This window comes from Salmo trutta, chromosome 21 (assembly GCF_901001165.1).
Source record: "Salmo trutta chromosome 21, fSalTru1.1, whole genome shotgun sequence".
Classification (NCBI taxonomy): domain Eukaryota; kingdom Metazoa; phylum Chordata; class Actinopteri; order Salmoniformes; family Salmonidae; genus Salmo; species Salmo trutta.
The window spans coordinates 2,835,669-2,852,148 of record NC_042977.1 but is presented as its reverse complement, the minus strand read 5'-3'; the positions used below and the strand labels follow the sequence as shown (position 1 = coordinate 2,852,148).

Genomic DNA, 16,480 nt, shown 5'->3' with positions numbered 1-16,480 from the left:
CTGGGGTAGGCTGTCATTGTAAAGAAGAATTTGTTCTTAACTGACTTGCCTAATTAAATAAAGGTTAATAAATAAAAATATATTTCATATATAGGGATTTGCATTGGGGGCATTTATTTGACCTGAGAACATGTTGTAAAACCCAAATGTAATGCAAATGTCACTTAAATATGAATCATTGTTAATGTTTAGACATTATGTTTAATTTATCATGAATAAATACAGGGTATTGAAACTTTTCTACTGTTTCGTGGATTACTTTTATTTTGAAAATGTCCGAAATTTCATGACCTGGAAATACTTTTTTAGTGTCGCTGACGAGGCGCTGAAACCCACGTGTGGAGGAAGACAAGTTTGCCGTCATTGGCATAAACACATAGTTACGTTCCACATTTTCTTCAAGAAGGGCTTTGAATTGGTAAGAAAACTGTGATTTCATTTGTCAAGTGTGTACATTGTTTGTTTGTGATATCCTTTCTAGCTGGAAGTTAACTGAAGTTTCAGACATCTAGTTAATTAGTGGCCAAATAGCTAGCTACCGATTAGCCTAGCATTAGCACGTCATTGCTCACGTATATTTCGCTAATGCTACCAAGCCAGTGCCTTGCTGGCTGCGCTTGCCTAGTCAAAATATGTTTCATGACGGGATCAAAATATTGTCACCTGTAGCAAATCACATTTTAATTGTCACATGCTTCGTAAACAGGTGTGAAATAACAGTGAAATTCGTACGGGCCCTTCTCTACCAGTAACGTTAACTAGCTAGTCAGCTAGAAAGGTGTAATTTAAACGTTACAGCGATTTTGTTTTTCATGGGAGATATATCTGGTTGAGAAAGTCCTGTTCATCCTACCAATAATAATTAAAACAACTTTTTCATGCAGTGATAGCCGTTTGTACTCATGAAGCATAGCTAGTAAGCTACCACTGTATGTAGCCAGGTCTGTAGCTAACGTTAAACCTTTAAGGTGAAAGTGGTTACATTTGGGACTAACTACATACTTTTTTTGTGCTCAGGTTGACTTTAGAATGAATATTCCCATTAACTACGACGACGAACCTGCCCCCACAAAAGTTCATGGTAAGTGGAAATATAGAGGTAACGTTAGCCTCGTATAGTCCAAAAGATTAATATATATCCTTCAATGGTACACATCTACAATAGTTACTGTTGGTCAATGGTCATTTCAATAAATTATATAAAGCCATTGATTCTTGAAGAATAGTAACTATAGGGGAGCCACTGTCGGCTAATCTTCTTGTTTATCTTTCTAGCCACAACCATGTCCTCGTACACCTGCATCAGCTGTCGTGTGGCCTTCGCAGATGGTGAGGTCCAGCGTGCCCACTACAAAACCGACTGGCACCGTTACAACCTGAAACGCAAAGTTGCCGACATGCCCCCTGTGACTGCAGAGAACTTCCAGGAGCGTGTGCTGGCGCAACGGGCCGCCACCGAACAACAGGTGACTGGTGCCACTGTCAGCGAGGGCTGTGTCACGTGCAACAAGAAGTTCTCCAGCTCCAATGCCTACCAGAACCACCTGCAGTCCCACAAGCACCAGCAGGCAGAGAAGCAGGCCTTGCTGGCAGCCCAGAAGAAAGTGGAGATGATGAATGAGAAAAACCTGGAGAAGGGCCTCGGGGACGACGGCAAGGTGGACCACAATGCCAAGAACGAAGCGCTGCAGCAGGCCCTAAAGCCGCCACAACGGCCCAATCCGGAAAAGGCCCAGGCTTCAGGAATGGAGGGGCCAGCAGCGGATAAGGCCAAGCCGGAGAAACCGCCCAGGCTGCAATGGTTTGAGGGGCAAGCGAAGAAGATGGAGGGAGAGGAATTGGCCACAGCAGAGGAAGGTATGATGTCTAACTCAAGTAGGCCTGAATTAACTTGTGTAGGATCTGTCTGGATTGCATGAAGAGGTGGCCAAGAATGTGTTGACTTCTGTGAAGATGATTGTAATTTCAAAACGCCATTCCTTTTTGTCAGCATTTCTGTGGTTGTCTTGGGTCTTCTCTGTCTCCATTGTCACTCAGTCAGTTTCTTTATTTCAGAAGAGTGGGAGGACGTGGATGGTGACAATGACATGGATGATGATGACTTCGAGGAAGATGCTGACGAAACCATGGAGCACGAGGAAGGGGATGGTGCTGCTTCGGCCTCCCCCCACCCCGCCGTTCTACCAGGGGCCATCCCCCCCACGGACTGTTTGTTCTGCCCCCACCACTCTCACTCACTGCTCAAAAACCTGGCTCACATGACAAAAGTGCACAGCTTCTTCCTGCCCGACCTGGAATTTCTAATCAACCTCAAGGGACTAATTTGCTACCTGGGTGAGTGGAAGTCAATAAGTGTCATCAAGTCCTCCATTGTTCTACCAAGAGTGGCTGAATATCTTTACACCGTTAGCTTGCTCAATGGTTTATGCACCTTGGTTGGAAAGCATGTCTTTTTCTATAATCATGTCTTGCCTAGGGAAAATAACCTGTAGCTAGGGTCTAGAGTTTTTCCTCGTCAGGTTTTCAGACGTGAAACTGAATGTTTTTCTGACCACGTATTCTTTGTCTTCAAAGAGCACCTTGGTTGAACCCCCTAGCAACAAAAAAATGAACACCTGTTGTCTTTCTTGACTATTTTTTTCATTTATTCTTTTAGCCAGGGAGTCATGCTGAGACCACTTGACTCTTTTGCGAATCAGTCCTGCATGAACACATCAATAAACAGCAATTACACTATACATGCTGTATCATGTCCGGCTGTGATTGGGAGTCCCATAGGGCGGCGCACAATTGGCCCAGCATCGTCCGGGTTTGGCCAGGGTAGGCTGTCATTGTAAATAAAATCTTATTCTTAACTGACTTGCCTAGTTAAATAAAATAAAAATGTCTATATACACATCAATTACACAATGCATGAAAAGCAAACACAATTGTATGAAACAAATGCTTTCTTCAGTAAAAAGGCCCTCTAACATCTCCCTGAATTGCCCTAGAGGCATCAACTACACAAACTAAGGCGTTTGAGATCATTTCATATGACGTCCAAAAAAACTAAAAGCAGATTTACCTAACTCTGTGGTGATTGAAGGGATCTCCAGAGTTGGCCATCTCTGGGTCTGGTAACTTATACGTCTGAAGGTAAACAATGAGGTAAGGTATGGCGGGTGTTTATGCCATACCTTACCTCATTGTTAAGCTTCAGGCGTGATTGTTTTATCTACCATAGTTGAATGCACTGAGTGTAAGTTGCTCTGGATAAGAATGTCTGCCAAATGTTTTTCATTTACATTTAGGTCAATCTAAACCTGAATCGGAGGAGTCTGTCTTGCGTCATTTCTCTGCTATTGAAATCTCACTCATAAATCTTAAATATACTCATGTTCTTTCTTTGTGTTGCAGGAGAGAAAGTGGGCGCTGGTAAGGTGTGTCTGTGGTGTAACGAGAAAGGCCGCTCCTTTTACTCCACTGAGGCAGTACAGGGCCACATGACTGACAAAAGCCACTGCAAGCTCTTCACCGACGGAGACGCATCGCTGGAGTTTGCCGACTTCTACGACTTCAGGTAGATGTCAAATACCAGGGCTCCTGTAGTCTAACCTTTTTCACACTACTGAGCTGAACCAAGCTGTACTGTGCTTGCCTGGTTACAGCACTGTAGTTGCTGGAAAGGACAATATGAAGAAGAAAAATCAGAGCCAGCACACAATTTGAGTATGCACTGTAGTAGGAAAGGGGGTCTTCTGCCCATCACATTTTATCTTGATTGTAGTTGTAAATTAGCAATTTCTCAAGCGGTCATTTTGTGAAATGTTGTTTGCAGGACAAGTTATCCTGACCAGAAAGAGGGAGATGATGCTGAGATGGACGATGAAGAGTTACCTGACGGGAAGAACATGGACTACGATGATGATACGCTGGAGCTCACCCTTCCCTCAGGTGAAATCAAATTATTTTCACATGCTTCGTAAACATCAGGTGTGGACGAGCAGTGACATGCTTACTCAGGGCCCTTCCCATCAATGCAGAATAAAAAAAATGAACACAAGGATTAAATAGGCATTGATAGCTTGGCTATATACAGTGCATTAGGAAAGTATTCAGACCCCTTGACCTTTCTCCACATTTTGTCACATTAAGGCCTTATTCTAAAATGGATTAAATCCTCTTTTTCCTTCAATCTAAAAACACTACCCCATGACAAAACAAAACGTTTTTTAATAAAATATCACATGTATTCAGACCCTTTACTCAGTACTTTGTTGAAGCACCTTTGGCAGCAATTACAGAGTCTTCTTGGGTAACGCGCTACAACCACACCTGTATTTGTGGAGTGTGCCCCCCCCCCCCCCCGTTTCTTCTCAAGCTTGGTCAGACTGGATAGGGAGGTCTCTCCAGAGGACCTTATATAGACAGGTGTGTGCCTTTCCAATCAATTGAATATACTACAGGTGGACTCCAATCAAGTTGTAGAAACATCTCAAGGTCTATCAATGGAGTTCAATTGAGTCTTATAGCAACAGGTCTGAATGCTTATGTAAATAAGCTATTTCAGATTTAAAAAATTCTAAATGTATTTTTGCCATTATGAGATTTTTCATTTAATCCATTTTAGAATAATGCTGTAATGTAACAAAATGTGGAAAAAGTTAAGGGGTCTGTATACTTTCTGAATGCACTGTGTGGGTATATAATATTATACACACACACACACAGTTCAGTCAAAAGTTTGGACACCTACTCATTTAACCTCTCTAGAGTAAGGGGCAGTATTTTCACGGCCGGATGAAAAACGTACCCAAATTAAACGGCCTACTACTCTTGCCCAGGAACTGGATAGAAAACACTCTGATGTTTCTAAAACTGTTTGAATGATGTCTGTGAGTATAACAGAACTCATATGGCAGGCAAAAACCTGAAGAATCTAACCAGGAAGTGAGAATTCTGGTGCTTGTAGTCCTTTCAAGTCATTGCCAAAAGAACACACACTGAGTGAGTCTTCAAAAAGAAAGGAGGACCAAGGCACTCTTCATATAATTGATTAAAATGCCTTTATTAGTATGGCATGTTCAATAGAAACAATGTTTTTAAAAAACCGACGCGTTTCGGCTGCATGGCCTTCATCAGGGTGTACAAAGAAATAATACAATGTTCTCTGTTTAACAGCTTTTCCAATTAACCCTAATTAGAAGGGGGAGTGGTTAAAATTGATTGGACACACCTAGTAAGCAATAGTATACACACTTTAAAGTGAAATGCTGTAGCTATGTTATCATAAAAATGTAACTCCAAACTAGAAGTATCAGAACACTTAGAAAGGTAGTTCTAACCTTAAATATGTCTGGGCGAAGTGTCAAGAATAAGAAAGCAATACATTCCATAGTACACTAGAACACAGCAAAACATGAACAACAAGAGTCTAAACATAGCTGAGGGCAATTGAGCAAAGATATCCACTAGATGCCAGCAAATGTACCCATCACAACCCTACAGGAAGGGTGAGAAATCCATATCTTCATTCAAACCCGGGTATTTAGTGGCCTGTAGTTTGTAAATCCAAAAACTTTCCATTTGGTTTAACTGTTTAAGGCGGTCCCCTTTTCTAATAGAGGCCGGGATATGATCAATACCCATAGCTTGTAGGGAGGCAGGGTTGCCATGGTGTAAGGACTTGTAGTGCCTTGCCAAGGGGTAGTCTTCATTGCCTACCCGTATGGCGTACTTGTGTTCCGCTAGGCGATCTTGAAGGCGTCTCTTTGTCCGTCCAATATAGAACACCTTGCACTGTGGACATTCCAATCTATAGATGACATGAGTGGTTTTGCAGTTAATGAAATGCTTGACGTAACACACTGAGTGAGGTTCATTTTGCAGTTCCTAAGGCTTCCACTAGATGTCAACAGTCTTTAGAAAGTTGTTTGAGGCGTCTATGAACAGAGACCGAACAAGAAGGCTGGGAAGTTGTAGACCCATCAGTTCATTGGCGCGCGTTCATGTGAGAAGGGACCTGTGTTCCAAAATGTTTTTCAAGACACAGGAACCGTCCGGTTGGAATATTACTGAAGTTTCACGTTCTAAAGGCCCTAAAGATTGATGCTTTACAACTTTTGACATGTTTGAACGAACGTAAATAGATTTATTTTTTAACTTATTTTCGGCGCGCTTCCTACATTTGGAGTAGCTGAACTGAACGCGCGAACAACAAGGAGCTATTTGGACATAAATTATGGAGTTTATCGAACAAAACAACATTTATTGTGGACCTGGGATTCCTGGAAGTGCCTTCTGATGAAGATTATTAAAGGTAAGTGAATATTTATAATGCTATTTAATATTTTAGATGACTCAAATGGCAGCTATCTGTATTGCCTAGTGCATTTTTCTGAGCGCAGTACTCAGATTATTGCAGTGTGCTTTCCCAGTAAAGTTATTTTGAAATCTTTCACAGCGTTAGCATAAAGGAGATGTTCATCTATAATTCTTTGAATGACAGTTTAATATTTTATCAACGTTTATGATGAGTATTTTTGTCAATTGTAGCGCTGATTCACCGGCAGTATTGGAGGCAAAATATTTTCTGAACGTCACGCACCAATGTAAAATGCTGTTTTTAGATATAAATATGATCTTGATCGAACAAAAAATGCATGTATTGTGTAACATGATGTCCTAGGAGTGTCATCTGATGAAGATCGTCAAAGGTTAGTGCTTCATTTAAGCTGTGTTTTGGGTATTTGTGATGCATGCTAGTTGCTTGGAAATGGCTGTGGTTATTTGTCTATGTACTCTTAACATAATCTAATGTTTTGCTTTCGCTGTAAAGCCTTTTGGAAATCGGACAACGTGGTTCGATTCAGGAGAAGTGTATCTGTAAAATAGTCCTATGTTTGAGAACTTTAAATTATGACATTTTGTGGTTTTAAATTTGGTGCTCTGATTTTTCACTGGCGGTTGAATAGTGTGGGATGATTGCGTCCCACCTACCCTAGAGAGGTTAAGGGGTTTTCTTTATTTTTACTATTTTCTACGTTGTAGAAAAATAGTGAAGACATCAAAACTAAGATGTAACACGTTGAATCATGTACTAACCAAAAAAGTGTAAAACAAATCAAAATACATTTTAGATCTTTCAAAGTAGTCACCCTTTGCCTTTATGACAGCTTTGTACGCTCTTGGCATTCTTTCAACCAGCTTCACCTGGAATACTTTTCCAACAGTATTGAAGGAATTCCCAAATATGCTGAGCACTTGTTGGCTGCTTTTCCTTCACTCTGCGGTCCAGCTCATCTCAAACCATCTCAATTGGGTTGAGGTCGGGTTATTTGATGTAGCACTCCATTGCTCTCCTTTTTGGTCAAAAAGTCCTTACACAGCCTGGAGGTGTGTTTTGGGTCATTGCCCAGTTGAAAAACAAATGATACTCCCACTAAGTGCAAACCAGATGGGATGGCGTATCGCTGCAAAATGCTGTGGTAGCCATGCTGGTTAAGTGTGCCTTGACTTCTAAAATCACAGACAGGTCCATAGAGCTCTGAGACAGGATTGTGTCGAGGCACAGATCTGGGGAAGGGTACCAAAAAATGTCTGCAGCATTGAAGGACCCCAAGAACATAGTGGCATCCATCATTCTTATATAGAAGATGTTTGGAACCACCAAAACCCTTCCAAGAGCTGGCCACCTGGCCAAATTGGGGAAGACGGGCATTTGTCAGGGAGGTGACTAAGAACCCGATGGTCACTCTGAAAGAGCTCCAGAGTTTCTCTGTGGAGGTGGGAGTACCTTCCAGAAGGACACCCATCTCTGCAGCACTCCACCAATCAAGCCTTTATGGTGATGTGGCCAGACAGAAGCCACTCCTCAGTAAAAGGCACATGACAGCTTGCTTGGAGTTTGCCAAGACACCTAAAGTCTCTGGCAATAAAAAAACAAGATTCTCTGGTCTGATGAAACCAAGATTGAACTCTTTTGCCCTGAATGCCAAGCACCACGTCTGAATGAAACCTGGCATATCTCTACGTTGGAGCATGGCGGTGGCAGCATCCTGCTGTGGCAATGTATTTTTTTCATCGTCATTCACTGGGAAACTAGTCAGGATTGTGGGAAAGATTAACGGAGCAAAGGACAGAGATCTTTGATAACCTGCTCAGGACCCCAGACTGGGATGTAGGTTCACCTGTCAACAGGACAACGACCCTAAGCACACAGCCAAGACAACGCAGGAGTGGCTTCAGGACAAGTCTCTGATGTCCTTGAGTGGCCCAGCCAGAGCTCGGACTTGAACCCAATCGAACATCTATGGAAACCTGAAAATAGCTGTGCAGTGATGCTCCTAATCCAACCCGACAGAGTTTGAGAGGATTTGCAGAGAAAAAGGGGATTACAAGTGTGCCAAGCTTGTAGCATCATACCCAAGAAGACTCAAGGCTATAAGCGCTGCCAAAGGTGCTTCAACAAAGTACTGAGTAAAGGGGCTGAATACTTTATGTAAATGTGATATTTCAGTAAAAAAAAATTGTTTAAACATTTCTAAACATGTTTTTGCTTCATTATGGGTTATTGTGTGTAGCTTGAGGGGGATTTTATTCATTTTAGAATAAGGCTGTAACAATGTGGAAAAAGTCAAGGGGTCTGAATGCAGTGTGTGTATGAGATGCTGAATGCCATTTGTGGAGTTTGGAAATTTACCGCCGAATGTTTACGAGAGACATGCAAATGAACAGTTTTCATGCATGCTTGTCTGAAGGAAAAATGGTACTGGCTCTGGAGCAGCATGTGTTGAGTCTGGATTCGCTAGGGCAACTGTGCTTCTCGGTAAAGATGGGGGAAGAGCAGACGGGCTGAGAACAGAGGAGATAAAAAAATAATAAAAAAACACCAAGATTGCAGCTATACAGAACTCAACCAAAGGACTTTGACTTCTCAAACACAGCAGAAAGGTAACACTGATGCCCCGTCAATTTATTAATTAAGCCACTTAACTTAGACGGCAAGTTAAACTTAGCAGTCGCGTTAACGCAGAATTAACGCATTAACAAATATCTTGCTGTGTTTGTAAATGCAGAACTAAAATGCTTTTTGTAATTTCTCCTCGGCATCAGGCTAATTTTGTGCTTCAGTTGCACATCTAAGCTGGGATGAGAATTCACGATCGGGCATTCTATCAGCAGACAGCGCTGACTTATGTGTAGTTACTTTTCTACGGTACTTTTCCAAGATTGCCTAATGTTTTGCTCCAAGTTAATCTTTCTAAACTCAGGACCCTGTCTTTCAAAGAATTCGTAAAAATCCAAATTTCACAGATCTTCATTGTGAAGGGTTTAAACACTGTTTCCCATGCTTGTTCAATGAACAATTAATGCACATGTGGAACGGTCGTTAAGACACGAACAGCTTACAGACGGTAGGCAATTAAGGTCTCAGTTATGAAAACTTAGGACACTAAAGAGGCCTTTCTACTGACTCTGAAAACACAAAGAAAGATGCCCAGGGTCCCTGCTCATCTGCGTGAACGTGCCTTAGGCATGCTGCAAGGAGGCATGAGGACTGCAGATGTGCAGATAACCTATGGTGGTCTGCTTGAAACATGTAGGTATTACAGACTGGGTCGGGGAGAGGTTGGAAATGTCTCTGAAGACACTTGCCAGCTGGTCAGAGCATGCTCCAGTATGCAGCCTGGTAATCCGTCTGGCCCTGCGGCTCCCTTGTGAATGTTAACCTGTTTGGGCTAGGGGGCAGTATTGAGAATTTTGGAAAAAATATGTGCCCATTTTTAACTGCCTCCTACACCAACTCAGAAGCTAGAATATGCATATTATTGTTCAGGTTTGGATAGCAAACACTCTGAATTTTCTAAAACTGTTTGAATGGTGTCTGTGAGTATAACAGAACTCCTATGGCAGGCAAAAACCTGACAAAGTTTCATGCAGGAAGTGGCCTGTCTGACAAGGAGTCGTGCGTCTTGCATCTGTTTATTGAAAAGTAAGGATCTTAGCTGTAACGTGACAATTCCCAGGGCTCCAATAGGTTCTCAGAACCCGGGAAAAACATGAAGGATGACGAGGCGGCCTCAGGCTGAAATAGATTATCGCCTTTGGTAAGTGGCCGATCAGAAGACCATTGAATGAGGCGCGTGCACGATTCGCCCCCGTGGAGAAATTTAATTCGGCTGTTTAGGCTCATTGCAGATTCCCGGTCGGAATATTATCGCTTTTCTACGAGATAAATGGCATAAATGGTTTTAAACAGCGGTTGACATGCTTCGAAGTACGGTACTGGAATATTTAGAAATTGTCACGCCATGCGCAATGCTCGTGACAGTGATTTAGTATTCTGATAGTGTCTAGAACTCACGAACAAAACGCCGCTGTTTGGATATAACGATGGATTATTTGGGACCAAACCTACATTTGTTATTGAAGTAGAAGTCCTGTGAGTGCATTCTGACGAAGAACAAGAAAGGTAAAAACATTTTTCTTATAGGAAATGTAATTTTGATGAAAGCTAATCTTGCCGGGTGTCTAAATAGCTAGCCCGTGATGCCGGGCTATCTACTCAGAATATTGCAAAATGTGCTTCATCCGAAAAGCTATTTTAAAATCGGACATATCGAGTGCAGAGAGGAGTAATGTATCTATAATTCTTAAAATAATTGTTATGCTTTATCGTGAGTAATTTAGCAAACTGTTAGTAAATTCCCCGGAAGTTTGCGGGGGGGTATGCTTTTTCTGAACGTCACATGCTAATGTAAAAAGCTGTTTTTTGATATAAATATGAACTTGATTGAACAGACATGCATGTATTGTATAACATAATGTCCTAGGTGTGTCATCTGATGAAGATCATAAAAGGTTAGTGCTGCATTTAGCTGTGGTTTGGGTTGATGTGACATGATATGCTAGCTTGAAAAATGGGTGTCTGATTATTTCTGGCTGGGCACTCTCCTGACATAATCTGTTTTGCTTTCGTTGTAAAGCCTTTTTGAAATCGGACAGTGTGGTTAGATTAACGAGATTCTTGTCTTTTAAATAGCTGTAAAATAGTAATATGTTTGAGAAATTGAAGTAATAGTATTTCAAACGATTCAAAAATCGCGCCACTGGATTGAAGTGGCTGTTACGTAGGTGGGACGAATTCGTCCCACATGCGCCAGAGAGGTTAACCTGTTTTACATTTCTTACTCACCGGCTACAGAGACCGTGTTCACACAGTCATCCGGAACAACTGGTGCTCTTATGCATGGTTCAGTGTTGCTTGCCTTTAGCTCGTCTGGTAGGCTCGCGTCACTGGGCAGCTCTCAGCTGGGTTTCCCTTTGAAATCCGTGATTAGTTTCCTGCATTAAAATCACCGGCAACTAGGAGTGCCACCTCCTTGATGAGCATTTTCTTGTTTTGCTTATGGCCCTACACAGCTCGTTGAGTGCAGTCTTAGTGCCAGCATCGGTTTGTGGTAAATGGACAACTACGAAAAATATAGATCAACTCTCTTGCTAAATAGTACGGTCTACAGATTATCATGAATTATTCAAACTCAGGAAACACTGTATAATGAATGTCTTGTAAATTTAGATTTCTGATATTTGACCAAATGTACGCAATTATGAACTGCCATTTGTCTTGGACACCTCTTAACATCTCTTTAGAATTAGTCATGGTGGGCTGTCCTCAACTCCCTTTAGACTAGAGGTTTGCAATCTTATGCGCAAAGGGCCGGTGTATGTGCAGGCCAAAGCAGTAACGCGCCACTAATCATCGCTTCCAACTAATACATATTTTCTTACCTCGCTGTTTTTCCTCAGGTGCTAAGATCGGCCACCGCTCTCTGATGCGATACTACAAGCAGCGTTTCGGCGCACCCAGGACTGTGGCGTTGGCCCACAACAGGAACGCAGTAGGTCGGGTACTCAGGCAGTACAAGGCCCTGGGCTGGGGCGGAGACATGGGTAAGGGTCAACACTACACATCAACCATGATCCATGCAGGGTTGCACCTACACATTCACTACTGAGCTCTATACTTGAGTGAACCCATACATTACTTAACACGTGCATATAGAAATTAATAAGCCACTCAATACATTAATTGAGTTTAATTTAGGGATAATCCTGAGTTCACTAAATTTGATTTAGAGATGAACCAATAGTCTTTATTTAAACTCTCATTCAAACCTTCAGTGTATACCTTTTTGTTCTACCCTTATGGAAAACCAATGTGGTTTTGAGACCTCAATTTTGAAAAAGAAAAAAAAAACTGGAAGATATTTTTAATCTCCCACGTGACTATTTTGAAGGTGTTTGACCAAGGACGGTATGGAGCATGTGACCACAGCAGTAACATGCAAAGAGCTGAATACAATTAATTGGTGAATGGGCTTGGTCATTCATTCATTGCTTGCTTTCTGTCTAGGTAAAAACTCTTTCCATCAGAACCAGAAGGACATGAAGTTTGTCCAGAAGATGAAGTCAAGGTGGATGCTGAAGATAGGCATGGGCAACAACTCTAACAAACAGACCCACTTCAGGCTCCAAGTCATGTTCTAGTCCCTAGAGAGAGAATGCAGCGTCAGATCCCCATATACCTGACTCTCATATCAGGATAGTTCCTAAACCTTTTACGGCTAACGTCTTTTGCCCCGTTCAAAGATGTCGTAAACATTCAGCGCTCGTTATATCTGCTGCATATTGCAAAGGACTTCACCATGACACAATTATTTTCAGAGCCGTTAATATTTACTGGATATGTCATATTCTATTCATGATCCGAGGTCATATACAAAATACTGCGTTACTGTTTTGTATTTTGACAAATGGCTGTATATTTCACATGAAATTCTGACTTGGATAATTTTCTGTCTAATTCATGCTGTAATTCCAGCAAGTAATTGTTTATAAAATACAATTGAGGTTGAGTAATAAACATTAAGGAATCGTTATCTTTCTCAACTTTTTGTTTCACATCTGCCAAATTTAACTGATTCCATGGGTAAATATGACAATTTTATCCCCATTTGGTTTGAGTTATTGAGGTTATGGGTATTTATTTGTGCAAAGCACAAATAGAGGGATCAGTCACTTTGGACAGGTTTTTGCCAGCAAAATTAATCAAAAATATTGTTGCAAATTCAGGAGGAAGCCATGACTGGGATTATAACCCAGGTCCAGTGACTGTCAAGCCAACACCTTAACTGTTATGCCAAGAGGTCTCAAACTCTTAACACCTTGTTAAGGTCACTACAACATTTTTAGAAGTCAAAGGTATATTTCCCCTAAATTGGAAAATATAATTTGCTTCTTTAACTTGCACTCTAAGGACAAGGAGAAACTGCAATCCACACTGGTTTTGTTTAATACACAGAGCAAAAATAGAAATGCAATGTACAGTGTTGGTTTCATGTGCTGAAATAAAAGATCCCAGAAATGTTCCATATACAAAAATGTATTTCTTAAATTTTGTGCACAAATTTGTTTACATCCTTGTTGGTGATGAGTTGAGAGAGCATTTAATGTTCATTTATCTACCATAAGCTGCCTCCAACGTCGTTTTAGAGAATTTGGCAGTACAACAACGCAGACGTGCTGATGTCAATGTTGTGAACAGAGCGCCCCATGTTGGTGGTCAGATTATGGTATGAGCAGGAATAAGCTACAGACAGCGAACACAGTTACCTTTTAGCAATGGCAATTTGAATGCGAAGATACCGTGACACGATCCTGTGCCATTCATCCTCTGCCATCACCACATGTTTCAGCATAATGCATGGCACAATGTTGCAAGGATCTGTACACAATTCTTGGAAGCTGAAAATGTAACTCCGTGAAATTGTTTCCTGTTGCGTTTTATATTTTCAGTGTATAATGTTATTCCGATGCCCTAGAAAATAAACAAAATAGGCTAATTTCCTTGAATCATTCAATGTTACATTACCAAATACATTGTGTATTTTCACAACGAAATTAGCCTGTTTAGTTTTTTTAAGACACTAACAGCTTAGAGACAGTAGGCAATTAAGGTCACAGTTATGAAAACTTAGGACACTAAAGAGACCTTTCTACTGACTGAAAAACACCAAAAGAAAGATTCCTAGGGTCCCTGCTCATCTGCGTGAACGTGCCTTAGGCATGCTGCAAGGAGGCATGAGGACTGCAGATTTTTTATTTATTTATTTTTTATTTCACCTTTATTTAACCAGGTAGGCTAGTTGAGAACAAGTTATCATTTACAACTGCGACCTGGCCAAGGTAAAGCAAAGCAGTTTGACACACAACACAGTTACACATGGAATAAACAAACATACAGTAGAAAAAGTCTATATAGTGTGTGCAAATGAGGTAAGATAAGGGAGGTAAGGCAATAAATAGGCCATGGTGGCGAAGTAATTACAATTTAACAGTTAAACACTGGAACGGTAGATGTGCAGAAGATGAATATGCAAGTAGAGATACTGGGGGTGCAAAGGAGCAAGATAAATAAATACAGTATGGGGATGAGGTAGTTGAATGGGCTATTTACAGATGGGCTATGTACAGGTGCAGTAATCTGTGAGCTGCTCTGACAGCTGGTGCTTAAAGCTAGTGAGGGAGATATGTGTCTCCTGCTTCAGTGATTTTTGCAGTTTGTTCCAGTTATTGGCAGCAAAGAACTGGAAGGAAAGGAGGAATTGGCTTTGGGTGTGACCAGTGAGATATACCTGCTGGAGCGTGTGCTACGGCTGGGTGCTGCTATGGTGACCAGTGAGCTGAGATAAGGTGGGGCTTTACCTAGCAAAGACTTGTAGATGACCTGGATCCAGTGTGTTTGGCGACGATATGAAGCGAGGGTCAGCTAATGAGAGCGTACAGGTCGCAGTGGTGGGTAGTATATGGGGCTTTGGTGACAAAATGGATGGCATTCTGATAGACTGCATCCAATTTGTTGAGTAGAGTGTTGGAGGCTATTTTGTAAATGACATCGTCGAGGATCGGTAGGATGGTCAGTTTTACGAGGGTATGTTTGGCAGCATGCGTGAAGGATGCTTTGTTGCGAAATAGGATGTCGATTCTAGATTTAATTTTGGATTGGAGATGCTTAATGTTAGTTTTACTTGCATTTAAGAGCAGTTGGCGACCACGGAAGGAGAGTTGTTTGGCATTGAAGCTTGTCTGGAGGTTAGTTAAAACAGTGTCCAAAGAAGGGACAGAAGTATACAGAATGGTGTCGTCTGCGTAGAGGTGGATCAGAGAATCACCAGCAGCAAGAGCGACATCATTGATGTATACAGAGAAGAGAGTCGGCCCGAGAATTGAACCCAATGTCAGAAAATGATCGGTCTTTGTAGTATGAGCAGTCTGGTTTAATATAAGGAATTTGACATGACCTATACTTTTACACAAGTATGACAATTTTGTACTTTTTCCACCATTGGATGTGACTGGGGGTAATAGAATTTCTTTCACATGACCCATCAATTTAGACAAATGTGTCTGGGTAAGCATCATCTAATATTTATAAAATATTTTTATCTGGACACTTTCTGTTTAACTGGAATTTTTCCTTATTGTAGGCTACTACTTTTACCACTTTTAGTCTTAATCTCTACTACACTACTCACTGTTTAGCACATAACCTCACATGTGAATCCTTAAAGAGATGGGTGCGGCTGCCTTAAGAGGGTGTGAATAATGCTGATTTGGTGTAGACAAAGAAGAACTCTTCACTAGATACCAAAACATTCAAAGGCCCTTTTCTCAAAAGTGAGTTTACAAGTTTATCAACTTTCAAAGCAGAATTACTTTCCCATTGTTCCTCAAAAATGCAGTCTATGATTTACCATTTTGTAACTCTCAGTCTCTACTTTTATACAATGTAAAAAAAAATCTAATTGCGCTACATAAGACCGATTTGAGCCGGTCAGTCACAAATACCCACATCTTTCCAATGTGTTCCAGGAGTGTTTGATAAGCTACAATGGGGAACAGAGCCAGGGACTTCATACAATCTCATATTAGTATACGTCAACAACACTCCAACTGCCACGAGGTCTTCTCTATTGTATATATCCCATTCATGGTTATGTCAACTTTTGCTTTGTTTTGACCATTTCTACTGGTATTCAGGGTCCTCTTCACATGAGGGAAAAGCAGCAGTAAAATGTATGTATATGTAGACACTACCCAGTTAGCATGCAACGGTGAAGAGAGGGATTGCTCTCTCAGCTGTCCCTCAACATGTTGATTATTTAGGTGCCAAGCATAGTAACAGTTCATCATGCATGGGAAGATTCAATTTTCTCTCTATCCCAATGACAATCCTTCTTCAGTACAGGCAACAGATAAATTCATTTTACACATTAAATCTCTTCCTAACAAATTTACTAGGCAGGCAGAGGAGTACAGGAATCCGTGTCTCCATTTGTCCTCTCCCTACTCCAAGTCCAGGGGAAAAGTCAAACATTCTTCAGAGGGAATTCCAGACGTTCCAACTGTGTGCATTGTTTTCTTTGATGGGGAG

General features: G+C 41.3%; 1 protein-coding gene across 2 annotated transcripts; it reads left to right on the top strand.

Moving 5' to 3' along the window:
- Positions 1–306: 306 nt before the first annotated feature.
- Positions 307–13,418, top strand: znf622 (zinc finger protein 622). 2 transcript variants are annotated; one of them, XM_029703954.1, is made up of 8 exons: positions 307–418; positions 1,018–1,081; positions 1,276–1,857; positions 2,059–2,334; positions 3,400–3,562; positions 3,821–3,936; positions 11,794–11,937; positions 12,401–13,418. In XM_029703954.1, the coding sequence occupies exons 2-8, from the start codon at positions 1,030–1,032 to the stop codon at positions 12,532–12,534; spliced, it is 1,467 nt and encodes a 488-aa protein (XP_029559814.1). In that variant the 5' UTR covers positions 307–418; positions 1,018–1,029; the 3' UTR covers positions 12,535–13,418. The 2 variants fall into 2 exon arrangements, with proteins under 2 accessions (XP_029559814.1, XP_029559813.1); XM_029703953.1 differs by having other exon boundaries at positions 2,056–2,334.
- Positions 13,419–16,480: the final 3,062 nt, after the last annotated feature.